This window comes from Alexandromys fortis, unplaced genomic scaffold (assembly GCF_014885135.2).
Source record: "Alexandromys fortis isolate MF-2015 unplaced genomic scaffold, M_Fortis_MF-2015_v1.1 scaffold_106, whole genome shotgun sequence".
Lineage (NCBI taxonomy): Eukaryota > Metazoa > Chordata > Mammalia > Rodentia > Cricetidae > Alexandromys > Alexandromys fortis.
Genome location: NW_026067980.1, coordinates 309,981 through 331,260, shown reverse-complemented (window position 1 = coordinate 331,260; position 21,280 = coordinate 309,981). Strand labels below are relative to the sequence as shown.

General features: G+C 38.6%; 1 protein-coding gene across 1 annotated transcript in view; it reads right to left on the bottom strand.

The window, feature by feature from the left end:
• Positions 1–21,280, bottom strand: part of Atf6 (activating transcription factor 6) — a 174,991-nt gene that overhangs the window by 42,881 nt on the left and 110,830 nt on the right. Inside the window, exon 16 of the mRNA XM_050158193.1 lies at positions 3,324–3,408. Within this exon, the coding sequence (XP_050014150.1) occupies positions 3,324–3,408 (85 nt within the window). The remainder of the gene's footprint in view (positions 1–3,323; positions 3,409–21,280) is intronic.

The window sequence follows — 21,280 nt, the reverse complement described above, 5'->3', positions numbered from 1 at the left end:
TAAGAAGAATTCCTGTTTTAGAGAGAATAAAGTGAATTCATTAACAAGGACTTGCAGCAGCAATGAATCTCCCACTGAAATCATTGGTCATAAACTTGAAGTCAGTCAATTTGACTTGATTGGATGATATTTTCTACTTAGTTTCAAATGCCTGACAGCAGGCATAAAAAGAGAAGCTGGATTTAACTAGGGTACATTTTTTTGTGTAGGCAGGAGCTATGAAGAAAGAAAGGAGGCTAGGGATCCAGGGGTATTTGCAAGAATAGTGATAGTAAGAAACCATGGAATCTAGGCTAGATCAAGAGCAGTATGTCCAGAAAGGACGAGATAGATTTAGGGAAGGTGACAAGGTCAGAGACTGGAGATCTGTGAGGGAGAACAGCTGGAGTGCAGACACTAAAGGAAGGGACTAAATAACGGTCAAAGAGCAGGGTTGGAGGAGGCAGTTTCAAAGAAAGTGCTATCTGATAAGATCTGACTACAGTTATGTAGAGGTTGGGGCCGAGGTGTCACAAAAGAGAGAACTATATCAAGAATAGCTACGGCTTTGCATCACCATGCGGAGATAAGGGAGGGGGTGCTGCACATCACGGGTGGAGACGCACAGATGACTACAGCAAAGACGCGCTAGAGGGGTGAAGTCTGCTATCAAACGAGAGGTGTGGGGCGACTACAGGGGAGAGGAGACATAAGCTGGAGCTGTGATAAACAAGGACCCCACCCACATCCCTGCAGGCTCTCAGGATGATGAATAGCAAAATAAAACCAAACCCTAATGTGAGAAATAGCCTCACAGAAAAAGGGCGAAGGCACCGTTCTGAGAAACGGCTGCGGAGTGGCACCAGACTTAACACGGACGGTGTTCTCTGTCAGTAGTTCTTGAATTTTAATCTAAAATGTTCTAAGTTTACAATATCTTAAAAGGAAAAATACTCAGAACCTATTTGCAAAAATCTGGAACAGATTAAGAAGGAAATGATCTTCTAACAATTGTACTTCCCAAATCCAGGAAAGATTTATCTTTAAATATTAGTTCCCTGGCCAAGATAAACAGGGTCAAACAGCATCTTATTGTTTCTGGCTTGCTATAAATGGACAGCTCACTGCTATAAAACAAAACCAGGCACTGTATTGCATAAGAGCCCAATCTCAGAAGAACAAAATCAAGTCAGTTCTGCCTGGGTGATATTTAGAAAATAGCTTCTCTGAAAATGAACTGACCAAAGTCATAGAGTTCAAGCAAAGAAATCCAAGTAGCTATGGGATAAGAACAAATGAGATTTCACAAATACAGTCTTAGGAGTATAACATAATACATTTGCATCAGTTATCCTTCATCGAGTAGCAGTGTGATTATCTCATGAATATCGCTATTCATGAGAGGTGTGCATGTGGAGGAAGAAGACAGTCTGGACAAGCAGGCTCTCTCCCTCCACTATGTGGGCTGCAGGGAGCAAACTATTCCTGAATTACGAAGTTTGGCAGCAAGCACCTTTACCCAGTGAGCCATCTTGCTGGCCCATGTTCTGAATGTCTTTGTGAGACTAAGGATGTATCCTAACATTTGCCCTGTAATAAGGACATCTTTTCTACTTTATACCCAGAGGCTGTCTCTAAGCATTTCAACTAAGCTGTCTATATGCAGTTCATGAGATCCTACAGTCCTTTATGATATTAGATATGTAATAAAAGTGTCTGACTTACTGGCATTTTACTAGATTCAATCCTAAACTCAGTGTTTTATTTTATAGTGGTATTTGATAATTTGATTATATCAAAATATAGTCTGGTTCACTTGCAGACTAGGTCAAAGGGCTTTTAATTTCATCTTCCTCATATACTCTGAGGTTCTGGTCACTATACAGAAAAGTTATCAAAAGTTCTATTACACTGTTTAGCTAGATAAACTGTATTTTAATGAGCTGAATATTCAAATATTGCCCATGGAAATGTCTCTGGCGTGTAGTGATTTCTGTGTCTGTGTTAGTTCCCTTTCTAGATTAGTGGTTCTCAACCTGTGGATCATGACCCTTTAGAGGGCTTGAATGACCCTTTCTCAAGGATTGCCTAAGACCATCTGCATACCAAATATTTACATTATGATTCCTAACTGTAGCAAAAGTACAGTTATGAAGTAGCAACAAAATAATCTATGGCTGGGAGCCCCCACAACAGGAGGATGGTATGTAGGGGTCACAGCACTAGGAGCATGAGGACTGCTCTAGACTATGAGCAGAAACACTGGGCTTCCTCATCTTTAGATAGTCCCTGAGTAGCTCTCAGTATTATTTTTAGTCAGTTTAACATCCAGTACTAGTAGGTAGAACAAGTACAACAGTGATCTTATTAATATCAAGTTCATTCAGATCAGACACAAACAGGCTTGTTTATGGCTTGTCTAGAATCTTACTAATATTAAGCTAAAACATGAAACGACTTTAAGTTACAAAAGGTATAACTGATAGAATCACCATCATGCATACATATAAGATAATGGATACATGACTCTTAGCAGCAAGTCTGTAGAGTAGTATGCTAGCTTCTCCGATTTTGTAAATGCAAATAAAAGAGAACTACTCTTTATTTTCAAAAGTATAGTAACTGGGGGAGAGATGGCTCCGAAGTTAAGAGCATGTACTGCTCTCGCAGAGGACCTGAGTTTGGTTCCTACACCCATGTCAGGTAGCTCACTACTGTTAGGTCCAAGGTAGGCCCCTAAAATGGCACTGCTGATGACAACAATGTCCTAAACAGAAGGATTGTTACTAGATAAGCAGAAACCTACACTCATCATTCTTTAGGAATCTCATAAGGCAGATTACCATTTACCAGGAAGTCACTACTTCCCTTGACTACCCCAGGGGTCAACTACCACAGGCAAGGGCATCTAGTTGCCAAAGAGCAGGCTACAGATCAAAGCCCCTATGCTAAATTCCAGGCTGTTCTGGGCTGCACCCCTCCTCCCATGGCCACCTGTCCCACTACCTGCTGTTCTCTGCCCTCCTAGAGACAGGTAGCAGTTGATCCGATTTCACTGTGCCCTTCCTTACAACTACTTCCTTTAACTCCAGCTCCAGGGGATCCAACACCTTGCTTCTGGCCTCTGTGGGCACCTGTGCAACCTCCCCTAATACATACAATTTTAAAAAATAATGAAAATAAATCTTAAGAAATATAGTGGTTTAAAAAAAGTGGGAAACTATTTCCAAAATAATACATGTATAAATTTGTCTGAGTGACTATCTTAAATGTCCTCTCATTAACCTAGAAAATACTGGTTAAGCAAAGGACTCCCATGTTGACAAATCAAAATTTCAACTTACCATTTATGTTTATTGCTGGTAATACAATTGACATTTTTGGTCTTGTGGTCTTGTTATGGGTGGTAGCTGGTAAAAGCAGGTGATCCTAAAATTAAAAAAGAATAGCTTTTTATACATAACTGGTTTAGTCCAGGAACATTCCAAATTTATAATTTTAGGAAGCCAACATTTTACTTGGGTAATGAAAAAAGTTTTTGTTATAAAAACTTGGCTTAGAAACACTATATATAATCTTAATGCAGAACACATCACCATGGCAGTTTTTGAATACTCTTCGATTTTGATAACAATGTATAACTAGGATACCATAAAGTCAAGTCGTCAATACAACAGGTCTTAATCTAGTTATGCTAAGAAAGAGTTGTGTGCTCTGGGCAAGATGGCATTCTTTGTAGTGCCCTACGGAATGGTGGGTCTGGAGTAGGCAATGATAAAAGTTCTAACTAACAGAGTCAGTCAGTCTCTCTCTCTCCAATATAATATTTTTATTGATTATTTGGGAATTTCACACAAGACACCTTGATCATTCTTGCCCCTATTCTTCCCAGGTCCACCCCCACCTTTATGTCCCCAACAGAAGGAGGAGGAGAAGGAAGAGGGAGGAGGAGGAGGAGGAGGAGGAGGAGGAGGAGGAGGAGGAGGAGAAGAAGAAGAAGAAGAAGAAGAAGAAGAAGAAGAAGAAGAAGAAGAAGAAGAAGAAGAAGAAGAAGAAGAAGAAGAAGAAGAAGAAGAAGAAGAAGAAGAAGAAGGCCAAACTTCCATCCATGGGCTCTCTGTTGCTGTTCCTACAGTCAGTGTTCCATCTTTCACTCAACAGATTTGCTCTATGGACGAACTCCTCAAAATGCCAGATTTGATAAGGCTATGAGTGATAAATGAAGTTATCAGCAAAGCAAAGGAAAAACCTAGACTGTGAAAGACAAGTTAAAATAGACACCCATGAGCTGAGCAGAGCTGGGCGGAGACACTTCTGCTAACTACTGTGCTTTGTGGGATTCGAAGCCACAGCTCCATGAGAACACACTTTCCAGTGTGGAGAGAAGAATGAGGGACTGACAGAATCCCAGCACTGGAGCAAGGATGGGTGTTTTTCCTTTCCCTGTTTTATTTTGTTAAGTGCATTGTTAGACACAAAGAGCACACATTTCTGAGAGCAAGATAATAAATTATAACCTAGAAGAAACACAATTTGCTCATCTTCCTGTTGTGAAAATTATAAATAGCTTAATTCCTATAATTAAAATATTGTTTCATGGTCTAAATTGAATAAGAAAACAACCCTCAAATTGCAAGGCCCAAATTAAGGTTACTGTAAAAACAAACACACTTAGATTGCATTGGTGAAGGGTTAAAGTCAGGCTCAGACTTAATTATGAGTTTCTTGTGAAGATCTAGATGTTTCTAAACATGATTTTTTAAAATGTAGTGTCTCCTACATTTTGTAGCAGGAAGTAAAAAATTATGCTATTGTTTATGAAAAGGAACCACACAGCACATTTATACACATTATTAAAGTTAAACTGTCTTGTCTCTCATCATTACAGATATGCAAACAGTGGGGTAGCCATTCTGTATTTGAGGGTCTCACTATGTAGCTAAAGTTGGCCTAGAACTTGCTACACAGTTTAGCTGGCTCTGAATGTTCCTGCCCCTGCCTCCTGAGTGCTGGGATTATAGATGGGAAACTGAGCTTTTTTTTTTTTTTCCCAGTGCTAGGGATAGAACCCAGGGCATCACACATAATATAGTCTATAATTTAAAGTGCTTGTTTTACTGATAAAAACTGAAGGGAACCAAAGCTAGTATATTACTGATTCTAAGAGTATTTTATACAAAAAATATATTACACATACACACATATGTATAAGTAGTTAGGACTGTGATGTGGGAAACCAATGAAATCAACAGATTGATATATGACACTCCCACATCAGGACTGTAGAATTGCTTTGTTAAACAGGTGCCTTCCTTAAAAAAAAAAAATGAAGCCAGTAACAATTATTGAATTTTCCTGTGTTCAACTTACTCTATTTTAGATTGTTAATTCTCTTAGTTATAACTATAGAAACTAGGAACTTTCATTAGTCAACAAGTAACCTCTCACCTCCACCACTCATTACCGAAAACATTTACTGAGCATACCCGCCTACTACATAGTCAGCACTGTGCTACACAGAATGTTTTACAGAACAGAAATACAGGCTTTTACCTTCCTGTGGGAAATGCTGTACACTAAGAGAGAAATTGTGATTTGTTTCCAATAAATGCTCTTCTGCTACTATAATTTTGGAGCAGAAATAGAACCTGTGATAATTAATTGGGCAGAAATCAGGCTATATGTCTCAGACTCCTTTGCAGCCAGGCAACTTAGTCTAGTTGAAAGAACTTCTTTGAGATGGCAGTGATGGAAGGCCACCCATGTTCCCTCTCCTGTCACCTAGGAAGCAGACATGGCAGCTACAGCTGGAGCAGCCACAGTGGGCTATGAGATGGAGGCTACAACCAGAGGATTCCAGAGCAATAAACCAGGAGATGGGGAGCCTGGTGACCAAAGAGCCACAATCAGATATTTAAAAGTTATAGATGAGACAGAGATAGAACTTGGATTTTCCTGAGTCACTAGTGCATGGGATTTTCTGTCATCTAATGCTAGGTCTAATAACTAGTAACATTATCTATTTGTGAATCAGTACTAAAAAGATTTAGTTATCAGAAATTCCGGAAAGGCTGACATGATCAGGGATAGCTTTATTAACTTAGTTTTGAGACAGGGTATCACTAAGTAGCTCTGGCTGGTCTGGAACTTGCTATGCAGACCAGAATGGCCTTCAACTCACAGAGACTCACCTGCCTCAGGTTCCCAAATGCTAAGATTAAAGGCATGCACCACTACATCTGACATTTTGTTAATTTATTATTTAGACTACTTGATAAGGAGCCCCCTCCTCTTATTCAAGTCTATATTAATGAACTAATCGAGGAGATTCAGTCCTGGAAAAGTAGAGGTGTAATTTGATGAATCTGAACACAATTGTTTCCATCCCATTACATCAATTAAAATAACCCAAGCACAACAAAAGTTAAGCTAGTTAGAAATAAAAAGGATATTGCTTTAGAAATAAATATTCAAAACCTTGTTGCTTATTTTAAGACATTTTCAAATGGGCTACTGAAAACTCTATATAGGGCTGATAAACTACAGGGCGTGCACCCTCAGGGATAAAACTACATAGACAAAAATTACAGCTGGTGCTTTGCTATTCAAACTCTCACAGGCTGGTAGAAAGGCAATAAAGCACTGCACTGTGAGGGAAAAAAATCAGCTTTCCAATATTGTGCAGTAACACATGATCCAAGACGCCAGTTCCATACAGTCCTCCAACTCCCTCCCCCACGTACATTGTCAGAGATACTCAAAGTCTGAGGACAAAGCACGGCATTAAACAGCATCTCATCTTTTTAAGGAAGCAAAAGCATTGGAGATAGACTGAACAAAAGTACAAGGCATGTTCCTTAGCTAGAATTTACGATGATAACTCAGAATAAAATTACCCCTGACTGAGAGATAATAAATGTTGGTTTGCATATCCAGAGTTCAAACTAACTTAAGCCAACTGCTAATTAATTTTTTCTAATTGCTGATTTATTAGTGTGATCGTGTTTTCAAATTATATAAACTGATAAACTAAGTAAAAACAGAGATGACACGGCTTGACAAAAGTAAATAGGTTAACTCTATTTTTCTCATTGCAAAACTATAAAAGACACAGAAAAAAGTAAGTTTCCACCACATTGTTTAGCAATATGTAAGTTTTTATTATAAGTGAAAGTAATTATCAATGATAACTGGAAATTATGGCAGATGGATTGAGTATGGTTTATAGAAGAAAAAATATGGTGCTCTGAACAGTAGATTTAGACTTAAAAACAAAGCACTGATTGATCTTACATTAAAAGCTGGCAAGTAAAATGCTTATTTAAATAACTGAGTGAAATATCCATTTAAAAAAATCTCCACTTTAGCCAGTTCACGCCATACTAGACGAGACAGTTTGTTGTATATGAGGAAACTCTGGCTCAGCATGGGGGCCCCTATCTTTGATAGGAAGGAATGTCTAGAATATCTCCTGCTGCTCTCTAAGAGTAAGGATCCTCAGTCTGCAAAAGCTGCAGGTATGACTGACATCCAGCTCTCACTGGATCGGGATGGCCCACTGGGAGTCAAAAGTGTTGCGTATCAGGCCAACACTAACAACAACGGACTCTTAATATTTAATATTTGGCTTATATTCACTGGATTCCTGCAATGGGTTTGTTTTTCAAATATAGCAACCACTAAAATCAGATAAAAAAATAAAATAATATCCATCCTTATTTCAAAAAACAGCTTTGTGTTTTCTCTACCTTCCTACCTTGGGAAGCTTCAGCTTTCTTCCGTCACTACACCTCATCCTCCTACAGCTATCTTTCAAGCTTCCAAACCTCAAAAATAAAAAGGCTGTCAAGGTTACTACTATTTAAATCCACAACATTTGGAACTGATATTGTTTTCCTGTAGCTACACAAACTGTTGATTAGAAACCAGCTCACTAAAAAAATGTCAATTAGGAAACTTGAAATCATCAAAACATACAGACACACATAGTAAAATACCATAAAAACAAAAATTGCAAGAAAAAATTAGAGGTAGTAAAATTAAGTGGAATGTCATCATTTAAAGTCTATTAAACTGCCTATGATGTAGAGATTCTCACCACATTAAAAACATAAGCAAAGTAGATTACTAATCCCCAAACTAGAACAGTTAGTAGAAATAGCCAAAATGAACGTGCTATTTGTGCCACTAATGTATGCAATAAAACTACAGACCAATAAAAGGAAATATAAAGCATGCATCTGCACCACTAACATGTGCCAGAGAGAGGAAAAATTAATCAAAACCATTAGCGTAAAACAGATGGCGCAAAGAGGAGACATTTCTATTCTGACAAGAGGAAAAATTTGACATGTAATGCAATCCTGATAATGCTGGCAAGTCAACAGGAAAAATGAGCTTGAAATTCTAATAAGGTCAAACAAGTTTGTTTGCTTTGAGATATGGTTCTTCTATCATACTCTGTAGGAAGCTTCCCAAATGCCACGAGGCTGTGTAGGCAACAGGCAGGAAGGGAGTGGAGCACAAAGAAACAACAGCCTAGCCAGCTAGCCTTTTCTCCCTGCCTCTCTTAGTCCCATCTTTGTTGGTTCTGGGAATCGAACCCAAGGCTTTATGAATGTTAAGCAGGTGGTCTACCACGATGCTACACCCCCAGTTCTAGCTGACTCTTTCATGTAAGTGATTCTAGCCTTCTAGAAGGGGAGAGAAAGAGACACTCTGATGATTTGTGTTGTCAGCTAGACAAAAACTAAAATCACCTAGGAAACAGGGCCTCTGAACATATCTGTGGAGATTTTCGGATTACATTAGCTGAAGTGAGAAGACAGCCCATTGTGGGTGGAACCATTCCCTTAGGCAGAGGATCCTGATCTATATAAGAGCTCTGAAAGCAAGCTAAGCACCAACGTACATGCATGCATTCACTGTTCTGACTGTGGACGTAGTATCACCAGCTGCTTAAAGTTCCTGTTGCTATGACATCCCTGCCATGATGGACTGTCTGTCACCTGGAACAGTGAGCTAAAATGAACCCTTTTTTGAAGTTGCTTTGTCATAGTATTATATCACAGCAACAGAAAAGAAACTAAATCAATCCCACTTAGCTTTTATGTCTACAGCTATTTCTTCTTGCATGATCCTTTGGGTCTGGCTATTCCCCTAACCTTTTCTGTAGAAAATGGGCATTTTTCCAAGGTAATTGCTGCCACTGCTACCACCGCCACCACTATCCACCACATTATTTTCAAGGTAATTTTTAATCTTGATTTCACACAAATAGGAAGGACTATATAATGTTCCTAGACTACATTTTATGAAAGACTGGTCCTGACAAACCAAACTACAAAATAAGAAAACAGAGACAAACAAACTATGTCTTTTGAATTCTCTTAATGCCATTAAAAATTAAATGACAAACTCCGATAATCTGACTTATTTATTTTGGTAAACAAATTTTCCGCCAGGATCTTAGATTATCTAAATAGCCAAGCTAAGCATCTGCTCACCCTAGAAGCGGAGCACGACTGCCAAGAAGAAAATCCACTTTTATTTGAATTACACAGATAAGGACTGCCGCCCTTAGATGAAGAGGTACTTAATGGCTGCTGAGAGCAGAAAAATCAGCTTTTTCTAGGGACAAGATTTGCACAGGTGGTCCAAGCCTTGAACAAATTTACAGTCCAGCAAGACTAAATGGACTCAGCAGTCTCTCTCCTCTCTCTCTCTCTCTCTCTCTCTCTCTCTCTCTCTCTCCCCCCTTCCCTTCCTCCCTCCCCCCCCCCCTCTCCCTCCCTCTCCCTCTCTCTCTCTCTCTCTCTCTCTCTCTCTCTCTCTCTCTCTCTCTCTCTCTCTCTCTCTCTCTCTCTCTCTCTCTCTCTCTCTCTGTGTGTGTGCAGAGAGCAGGGAGGAGTTGGAGGAAGAGCGTGGGCGGGAGTGCTCGTGGACAAAGTTGGCACAGAGGTCAACTTAATCTAAAGAATTTCGTTAATTTCTCGGGTGGGTCTAGGCAGAGTCAAAAAACAGCCTTTTAAAGCTCTTCAGAGTTTTGATCTTCCTTTCTACATCTAGAACAATTCTATTAAAATATAAATCAAAATACTCTAATGACTTCCAATCTCAGAGTAGAGTTAAAAATGGCCTCAATGGCCATGAGGTAGCATCCATCTGTAGGGAGATGGGAAGTCCCTGGAAGCTCACCGGTGGGTCAGCTAGCCTGGCAGCAAAAACAATGGTGGAAGGCAAGAACTGACTCCCAAAAGTTAACTTCTGACCTTCACATGTGCAGTGGCAAAGATATGCATACACACACACACACACACCCTACATACACATACAAAATAAATAAATAAATAAATTTAAGTTTCTTTATGCAAGCAAATCTGAGTTCAAATACAGAAGAACAGAAGACACTTGACCCCTGCTGGAGATCTAGTTATCATTCAGCACAAACTCTGTGAAAGCTGCTCCACCCAAACTAAAAATTCAGAGGGGAAATTACTACCAGCTAAGCTTGCTTGCTGCAAGACACAAGCCTGATAAGGTTTAAAATGCATAGGATGCACAGTGCAGAGATGAACCCACGTGGCTTTTGCTGAGAAAAAGATAAAACACTGGGGACAGGGAGAGATGAGACCCAGATGACAGGGAAGCCTTTACCCTCCTGATCACTGGAACTATAACTGTTCTCTGCCCCCATCAGCTCATCTGCCATTTGGGGTTGATGCTTGACTTTGCAAAAATCACAAAATAAGAGGCTTCCCGTTCACTACTGAGTCTATAGTGCTCATACTAGGAGGACCTTTGTTTCTAACACTATGGATACTCTAACCATTTTTCTGGCAGAATGATATTTTGTTGTGTGTATATACACCAGATTTTCTTCATCCATTCATCTATTGGCAGGCACCAACACTGGTCTTGTAATTTTCTGCCAGTTTTTAATTGGGTTGCTTTTTATTATTGAGTTATAAGATTTCTTTGTGCACTCTGGGTGCAAACCTCTTATACATTTGGTTTGCAAGTGGTTTCTACCATTCTGGAAGCTGCTTTCTATCTTTCTTAATGGCATCCTTTTCATCACAACAGTTTTTACTATGGGTGAAGTTCCAATTCATGTTTTTCACCCTCTTGTTTGTGGATTTTTTGTTTTTTTTCTTTTTTTTTTGTTTTGTTTTTGGTGTTCTAAGGTATGATTGCTTCAATAGCCTTTTGAGACTGAATTTATCTTCTACATTCCCATCAGCAGCTCAGGAGTGATGTAGTTTCTCTGCATCCCTGATATTTTGTTTTGGCATTCATTTTAATTTTTAAATAATGTTGTTGAAAGGGTCAACTCTATTTTCAAACTTCTAGGACCACTTCCCATCTACTTCTCTTGCTTTCCTTTACCTAGGCCTAGATAAAATGAACTGGTCTGCTTTTAAGTCTCCACAATTCCTTATACCTATCACTGTTAAATCAATTAACATATTAGACTTTGTGCTTATATCTCCATTTCCACTTTATTCACTTTTAAGAAAAAGATTCACTTACAGTTATAATATGAGTGGTCATTTTTTATTAACAGTAAGAATATTTTGGCAAAGCACTGTATAAGAAACAGCTGACTCTCCCAATTTCATTTTATATTATTTTCTCACATCCTAGACATGATTTAACAAAAATGACTAATAATTGCTCTGGTCAACTTGTGGCTATCCAATCATCACGGTTATTACTCACATCCTTAGAAAAGCTTTTAAAACCTTCACAGCCTTGCTTACAATTAAATGTGTATTTCCTAACATGTTCCCAACTCCACCAAAACAAGTATTGCTGATCAATATTTACAGCCTCACGTGATTCACTAGGAATTTAAGGAATTTAAGGCTGATCTGCAAAGATGACTTCTAAATGAAAAGCTGTTTAAATTTTTTGTATACAGAGCCCTGGAATATGGACAAATAAAAAAAGTCACTACAATTTTATTTGTTTGTTTGTTTGTTTTGAGGCAAGGTTTTACTATGTACCCCTGGCTGATCTGAATCTCACTATGTAGACCACGCTGTCCTCAAACTCACAGAGATCCACCCGCCTCTGCCTACCAAGTACTGGAATTAAAGATGTGCACCACCATTGACCAGCCACAACTTTTTAAAATTAACAAATGGACCTCTTTTCCTTATTGAAGGAAGTCGTAAGAGAACATGAAGTATATACATTTCAAGAGGCTTAAGTTATATATCTAGCCAAATTCAGTTTTCAAAGTTTTCTCAAATTATTGCAAATTTACTTCAAAATTATGTGAAATCATGGCAAAACCAAAACAGATATACATAAGATAGAATAAAGGAGAAAGCTCTGAGTGTCTAATTAGGAAATATGTTCTTCATCAGAAGCAGCAACACGAAGAGGAAAACTAGTGAATCAGATTAATTAGAAATCATTTGCCTTCCTCATCGAGCCCAGCTGTGAGACAGCCGTCTCTTAACACAGTGCCCCACGGACAGAAGGATTCCAGGCGGTGTGAGAAGTATCTGAGGTGGAGTCACTCTCTCCTGTGACTCCACGGGGCTTCTGTGAACAAGAGATAGAGCTGAAGCACAGAAGAATGCACACCGAGTGCGGCACTGGAGTGCCAGGTCACACGATGTCCCTCACCAACAAAACAGAACAGATAGGAACATCCTGAAAGGTATTACACAAAGGCAGTATTATTCTAGAAGGGCTTTTCTGGGGGAGTGGGGGAGCAAACTGTGCTCCAAGTTTTGGATGATCACTCTTAAGTTAAATCTTTTAGCAGGAATATAATTGTCAGTTCACGTTTTAGACATCAAATGCTTGTAAGCTCTGGCATTCATGGAAGTCACTGAAAAACTTCATCCACCAACACAGAACTAAATACATATACATACATACACACACACATATACATATTATGTATATATAGAGATGATGATGTATAATAATAAATGTGAATATATATGAAAGTCAAAAGGAATTCACAGCACAGGGAAAACAAAGAAAACAAACCAGCATTCCAGGCATAAGAAATTTATAGCAAAGTTAAATAAATATGAAAATATGTGGCATTTGGGGAAGAAAATGATTTGAGGTTCTCAGAATTTACAAATCATTATGCACACACGCACACACACACACACACACACACACACACACACACACACACACGAACACAGTCCATGGCACAGAACTCCTAAAGCCTCTATGAGTTCCTGAGTATAGCCTCTGGATATCTGCTTATATCTTTAAAGCAAGTGGGTAAACACAGCCTTTTCTTACAAGCCACTCTACATCAAGAATCTCCCTCCAGCCCAAAATCTCAGCTCTCAAAGTCATGTAGAAGGTTTTCTTAAAAGTCTGCTATTACATTTTTAAAAATCAAACAAATATGATAGAAATTACATTATGATTATGTAATGGGACTACAGGCCATGGCCAGCCAATGAGATATTTTTTAATAAGCTATAATAATTTTTGTATTAGTCAAAATATCTGGTTTTATTTCTCTCTAGTACTCTTAATCTTAGTTCTAAAAGTATAAACAGAAATTACATAAGTAATCATTTCATTCTTCCTAATACATAAATTGTAATATAAACTTATGAGATGACTATTTAAATGTAAAAATTGTGTTTCGCTTATTTGCTTCCTATTAAAAATATTAACTGCCAGCTCAGCAAGTTGGCAGGAATGACTAAGGGGTCTCTTTCCATGTTGCCTATTAACCACTACTTAGAAAGTCGATCCTGCTCACCGAGAGCAATCTTACATTCTGTTGAGTTTCTTCAGTTCCAGATGGGGGCCTTTAAAAAAGTAGTGGAGGAAGCTGTGGACACACACATCCAGTTCTCTGTGACTGCCCAGAAGTGGAATGTGTGGGGCAACAGCAGAGGAAAATTTCCCCACTGTGCAAGCAGAGAAATGAGACAGTAGATGTCAAGTTCACATTATCTTATTTAGCCATTTAAAACTTAGAGAATATTTTTCAATCAGCATGCTTTATCTTTACATTTACTAGCAAATTAGACTTTATTTTTTAAGATTCCTTTATATCTATTTAATGAACTACCTTTTCATATTGAAGAAACTCTAACTCTAACAAAGCATTGTGCACATGATCATAGATAAGCAGCCCCAGGGCTCCTTCCTTAGATAAATTACACTCATTCTTCCCGAGAGTCTTTAGGAAAACAGTGGAGGCTGTTAATGGGGTGAGAGCATTGTTTTCAATGGCCTTGGAGAACATTAGCACGCTGCAGATGTTGGGAATAACTTGCAGCTGTGGCAAAGTGAGCCACTTACTGAAATCAGGGCGACAGTGAAGAGCTGCCTGGGCACCTGAAAGCATTTACAGTACAGCGATATGAGAAAAGATCAACTGGAAGACAGAAAGCACTATAAAACTTAATTGATCTTTAATTCCAAATCTCTCAGCATTGTTACATATTCCTTTAGTACACGCCTCCATATACGGATGTGCTGAATTGTAACAGTTGTCATAAATATTACAGAAAATGAGAGAAACAACCGTCTTGGCTTTGAATCATTTTTGCTTTAGTTCAATTTAATTGAAAACACTTTCAGTGCTTCTCGGCTTTCTGACTAACATCAAGTGTGGTATCAGAACACTTTACACATTTAGTATGTGAAAAACACCAGAATGGATTAAAAGGTAAATAAAAACTCTCACTTTTCTATGGAAGAATATAGAAGTGATACAGAAAAGAGAGCAGTGAGAACAGCAGTACCGCAGGAATGACAAGGGTGACTCTGAGTATCAAATGCTGTTCCTTGGGTTGAGCCTGACTTGCCACAAGCACTCTTAGCAACAAGGGTGCATAATATTTTGTCTAGCTAAAAACACAGAGTAATTCAATTTCATAACAAGAAGCTCAACCTACCATCTATGTTATTTCTAAAGTATGTGGCACATTCCAAACTAAGGGGACAGAATACTAATACTAGAGATGCTTGCCCAAAGCCCGGAGACACCGACTTTAAAAGGCATGCTTCAGAGGCATTCTAGCCATCATTCCTTTAAGCAGTCTTAGTCCCAAAACTAAGCTGGACTTTGAGGAGGCCTGGTCACAAAGTCCAGTCTCTCTTTGAATGGCTTTCATTGAATCGTACATTATGACCTAGATGATAAATCAACGAAAATATCTACTAAATAAAAATTTACACTTAACAGAATACCTTATACCCAAGATATCATACTATAGGAACTCAACCCCAGGGATCACCTTGGTTATCTTAGAAATCTTCATTCTAGAGCTATGATGTTTAAAAACATATTGTGTGAGAGTAACCAACCAATGTCTGATTTGACTTAACGTCCACTCCATGAGTCAGAACCCATACCTAATACTGCTTGGGTGACCAAGAACCAGAGACTAGATGGCCTAGAGACAGGATAAAGCAAAACACTACTAGTCTTTAAAAAAAAATCAGTAAAATGACTCCTAATGACATTCTGCTATACTTATAGATCAGTGCCTTATCCAGTTATCATCAGAGAGGCTTCCTCCTGCAGCAGATGGGAACAGATCCAGAGACCCATGGCCAGACATTACACAGAGGAAAAAAAAATCTCTGGAACACAGAGATGGGATGTCTTCATCAAATTCTTCCCCTCAGAGTTCAGGAAACCCCATAGACGAGGAGACGGAAAGAATGTAAGAGTCAGGGGAGGTGGGGGAGGACACCAGGAGAGTAGGGCCCTCTAAATCAACCAAGCGAAGCTCCTATGAACTCTCAGAGACTGAAGCAGTAAGCACAGTGTCTATGCACGTCTGCACCAGGTCCTCTGTGTGTATTATAGCTTTCTATAGGTACAAGTAGGAGGTTCTTGTGCCTGTTCCTGGGGCTCTTTTCCTTTTGTTGGGTTGTCTTGTTCTGCCTCAGTGTAATGGATTTTGCTTATTATATTTTATTTTGTCATGATAGGTTGTTATGTCTTAGAATCCTGTTCTTTTCTAATGAGACAGAAAGGGAGTGAATCTGGAGGGGAGGGAAGGTGGGGAAGAATTGGGAGTAGAGGAAAGGGAAATTATAAGCCGGTCATATTTTATAAGAAAACCTATATTTAATAAAAGGGAAAAATTAAAAATTATGATAGCAAGTGTGATCTATAGGCTCAATGGATCACCATCAAAATTCCAATGACAATTCTTCAGAGAAAAAAAAATCCTAAAATTCATAAGAAAGCACAAAAGATCCTAGATAGCCAGAGCAATCCTGAACAAAATGAACAGCACTGGAAGTGTCACTACACCTGATTCAAGTTCCACTGGAGAATCACAGTTACCAAACCATCATGACCTGGAGTTTCAGGAAAGAAGCTGCACCAACACCGGGCAAAGTAGACAAGGGCTGACGGTAACTGCAGACAGGCTGAAATGTTGCCGTCACTCAGCCAGGAATCCTGGGTGTCTCAGCACCCTAGATTGCTATTTACTGCTCATCTCTGTATGTGGCCTCATATCCTGTGACTACTTGGCAAATCCTTTTGTAACATAGACCTGTGATGGCTATTTTTGGCTGTCAACTTGACTACATTTGGAGCTAATTAAAACCCCCAGAATGGAGGGGCACACCTGTGAAGGATTTTTGCTTAATTTGAAGTGAGACGACTTACTTTTACTCTGGATCTTTGAGGGAGGAAGACACGGCTTTAATCCAGATCTTTTGAAATGGGAAGATCCATCTAATCTAATTGCATGCCTTATGTTGGAAGTCTATATAAGAACAAGGAAGAAGAAAGTTTTTTGTTCTTTGCCTGCTTGTTCTTGCCTTACTAGCAAGTTCATTTCTTCACTGGTATTAGAGAATACTTTTTCAGGATTCCAGTGTACACTAAAGACAAGCTGAGACAGCCAGTCTTGTGGACTAAACAACTACAGGATTCTTAGACCTCCAGTTGGTAGACAGCCATTGTTGTATTAGCTGGACCACAGCCTGTAAGTCATTCTAATAAATCCTCTTCTTCCATATACAGAGAGAGTGATTCATTCTATAAGTTCTGTTACTCTAGAATCCTGCCTACTATAAGACCAAGAATGCTTACAGACAGCATCTGGGGTCAACAGCGGAGCTTCCACACTTGCTGTGATCTGCCTAACAGATGTCCTCATTTATGCATTTGAAAGTGTGTTGGTTTATAATTTCTTTGTTCTATTTCTATTAACTGTTACCACATTAAGACATGGAATTTGGGGCAACCTGCCCCTGGACCATGGTCTCTCCTATATATCTCCAGAATAAATTGTCCTCTTGGAGGTAAGGGCTGTGGAATATGACTGAAGTACTGCACACCTGAGGATGTAGCAAAGGACTCCAAGTCCACAACCCCACAGAGACATTGGCATGTGCATAATTACTGTAGTGCTACTTCTGACAGCAGTTATAAAATAGGCTGAGGTGCCCATCAACAGATGAACAGATATGGCATATATGCACACTGAACCTCATAGAAGAGAAAGTGGGAAGTACACTTAAATGCACTGGCACAGGAGACCACTTCCTAAATGTAACTCCAGTAGCACAGACACTGAGGGAAATAATTAATAAATGGACCTCCTAAAACTGAGAAGCTTCTGTAAAGCAAAGGACATGGTCAACAAGACAAAATGGCAGCCTACAGAATGGAAAAAGATTTTCACCAACCCCATTTTGGACAGAGGACTGATCTCCAAAATACACAAAGAACTCAAGAAATTGGTCATCAAAAGAACAAATAATCCAATAAAAAATGGGATACAGAGCTAAACAGAGAACTCTCAACAGAGGAATCTAAAATGGCTGAAAGACACTTAAGGATATGTTCAACATCCTTAGTCATCAAAGAAATGCAAATCAAAACAACTCTGAGATTCCATCTTACACCTGTAAGAATGGCCAAGATCAAAAACACGGATGACAACTTATGCTGGAGAGACTGTGGGGTAAGGGAACACTCCTGCATTGCTGGTGAAAGTGCAAGCTGGTACAACCCCTTTGGATATCAGTGTGGCGATTTCTCAGAAAATTAGGAAACAACCTTCCTCAAGACCCATTAATACCACTTTTGGGTATATATCCAAAGGATGCTCAATTGTGCCACAGGGCATGTGCTCAACCATGTTCATAACAGCATTATTTGCCAAAGCCAGAACCTGCAAACAACCTAAATGCCCCTCAACCGAAGAATGGATGAGGAAAATGTGGTACATTTACACAATAGAGTACTACACAGCAGAAAAAAAAATGACATCCTAAATTTGCAGGCAAATGGATAGATCTAGAAAACATCATGTTGAATGAGGTACTCCAGACCCAGAAAGACAAATATCATATATAGTCACTCATAAGAGGCTTTTATACATAAAGCAAAGAAAAACCAGCCTATAATTCACAACCCCAGAGAACCTAGACAACAAAGATGGACATACATGGATCTAATCTACGAGGGAAGTAGAAAAAAACAAGATCTTCTGAGTAAATTGGGAGCATGGGAACCATGGGAGATGGTAGAAGGAGAGGGGAGCGGAGAAAAATGTATAGCTCAATAAAAATAATTTTAAAAGGATAATGTGGCATATATGCACAATGATGTTAAAAAAGAAGTTATGTAATTAAAGGAAAATGTATGAAACTTGAAATCATCATATTGAGTGAAACAAACTCAAAAGATCTATTTTCTCTAGTTTTAAAATTCTAGGTTTTATATAGACACATAGTATCTAAATATGAAATATATATATATACCTGTATATGTTTATATATATGAACGTAGAAGCAAGATTGTCTGGAAGCAAGGGGGTTAGTGGGGGTTGAGAGGGGAAAGTATGGAAGAGGTGAAAACACATGGCAGAAGAAAATGTCTTTGTGAAACCTTTAACTATAGACAATGAATATACACTAATAATTACAAATACACTGTGGGCCATACATGCAAGCCAAACAGTACTTAAAATCTCTAAATTAATTTTAAAGGACACAATAAAAAAAGTCAAAATAAACAGATAAGATTGATTTTAATTATTTACTTTAACTCAATATATCCAAAATACTATCATTCAACATGGAATCAACACAAACATTATTGAAATATATGAAAGATATAAAATATTATTCATCATGTTTTAAAACTCTATCAGTATTTTCCATTTATAGCACATCTCAGGATTAGTTAAATTTAAGATACTGCATCTTTATAAGACAAGCGTCTATTGGTCTATTGGAAAAAAACCCTTTGAGACTTCTATATTAACAAAAATTCTACAAGTCCTCTGCTTTCCTCCTCACTCTACAGTATTCTGGGGAGCAGTTGTCATGATGAACTAACTCCATTTAGCAGGATCTTGGACTAGACGCTGCTAAAACTCCTGGCCTATCTCCAGCAGCATCACCCTACCACACAAGAACACTGATGATATGGAAAAACTTCCCAAAAGGATTGGACTGTGGTATACTGGAGCTCCCAGGCTTGTTTAGCAAGGACATTTTAAAAAGGTTGTGTGTGTGTGTGTGTGTGTGTGTGTGTGTGTGTGTGTGTCTGAAAGAGAGAGAAAAAGGGAGAGGGAGAGGGAGAGGGAGAACGTATGTCACATGTGTAAGGGTACCCTCAGGGGAGAGAAGAACATGCTGGATCCCTGGAGCTGGAGTTACAGGCAGTTGTGAGCTGCTATCCCTGGGTGCTGAGAACCGAAGTGATCCTCTGGAAGAGTATTAACTACTCTTAATCATTGAGCCACCACTTCAACCCTAGTAAAGAATTTTTTTTTTATGAACAAAATTAAGTTACCTTAAAACATAGATTTAGAGGCCATGTTGGTACTTTACATATATAATCTTTAGTTGGGTAAAAATATTACAGTATTTTCTAAAAGACAAAAAAAAATCAACTTTTCTCAATTTCACAGAACAAAATTCTTCCACTAACAGAAATGTTAGATTAGGCTACTGAATTCTACTTGCTTGCATATTTTCGGGAGTCTTTCAATATAATTTTTAAGTATCCTGTGGATAGCAGGAAAGTAGTTCAGTGTGGTGGTTCGAAAGAAAATGGCTTTCAAAGGGAGTGGCACTATTAGAAGTGTGGCTTTGTTGGTGTAGGAGTAGGTATGGCCTTGTTGGATGAAGTGTATCACTGTGGGGTTAGGCTTTGAGGTCTCCTATGCTCAAGCTACTCCCAGTGTCACAGACCACTTCCTGTTGCCTTCTGATCAAGATGTAGCCAGCACCATGTCTGTCTGTATACCGCCATGCCCCCCACTATGATGACAATGGACTGAGCCTCTGAACTGTAAGCCATCACCTAAATTAAAAGTTTTCCTTTAGAAGAGTTGCTGTGGTCATGGTGCCTCTTCTCAGCAACAGAAATCCTAACTAAGACATTCAGCAAGAACACCAACCTGGTATGGAAGAGATTTCATTTTTGGACCTTGCTTTGTGACAAACGAGTGCTGTAGAGCTTTCAGGGACTCCATTTCTTCATGTGTAAAATAAAGATAAAAATACCTTTCTGTCTCAAAAATCTAAAGTGGAAAATATATCATGAAACTGCAAAATACACTTTACAATCAGAATCATTTGAAGCAACTATTATTTTCAACATGTCATTGTTATAAAACTTTATAAAGTGAGATTAAATAATTAAGATAATATGAATAGCCAAACTGTGAAAGAAACCTAATTCTCCTGATTACAGATTCATTTCCTACTCATTATTTCATGCAAATTTTTCACTAATAAGAAAGACTAACCCTTGACATTATGCACACACAAGACACTCTATCAGCTTACTAGTGAAACATGGTAAGTCAAAATGATAAAATTCAGCTTTGGCCTTGAAGATTCATCAAAAGAAAGGAAAAAAAAACACAAATAACTAATCATTCAATATAGAATACCTTATATGGACTAAAACACAAATAATGAAATCTCTATTCTGCTTGCCATGAGTAATTTCAGTTCAAAACAGGTAGGTATTTGTACATGTTACAGGAGCCATTCTCTAATGCAGAGAACAGGGTTGGGCTATTCCTATATCTGGACCAGGTCATTTTTCAAAGAGAGCAGTACAGTTCTTAAGAAGCCTGCATGTAAATGCACAATAGCACTTATGGAAATTTTTATGTATTGACAGGAGTGGGGTTTCCTCCTCACACCAAATCACACAACCAGACACAGCTCATCTACCAGCAAAAGACAACGTGGTTGCTTTTTTGTATATATCTTGTAATCATAATTAAAGGCTTTGGGGGGAGAGGAAGACAAACAGTAAGTAACAGACTGACTGGAGAGAGATGCTAAAGCT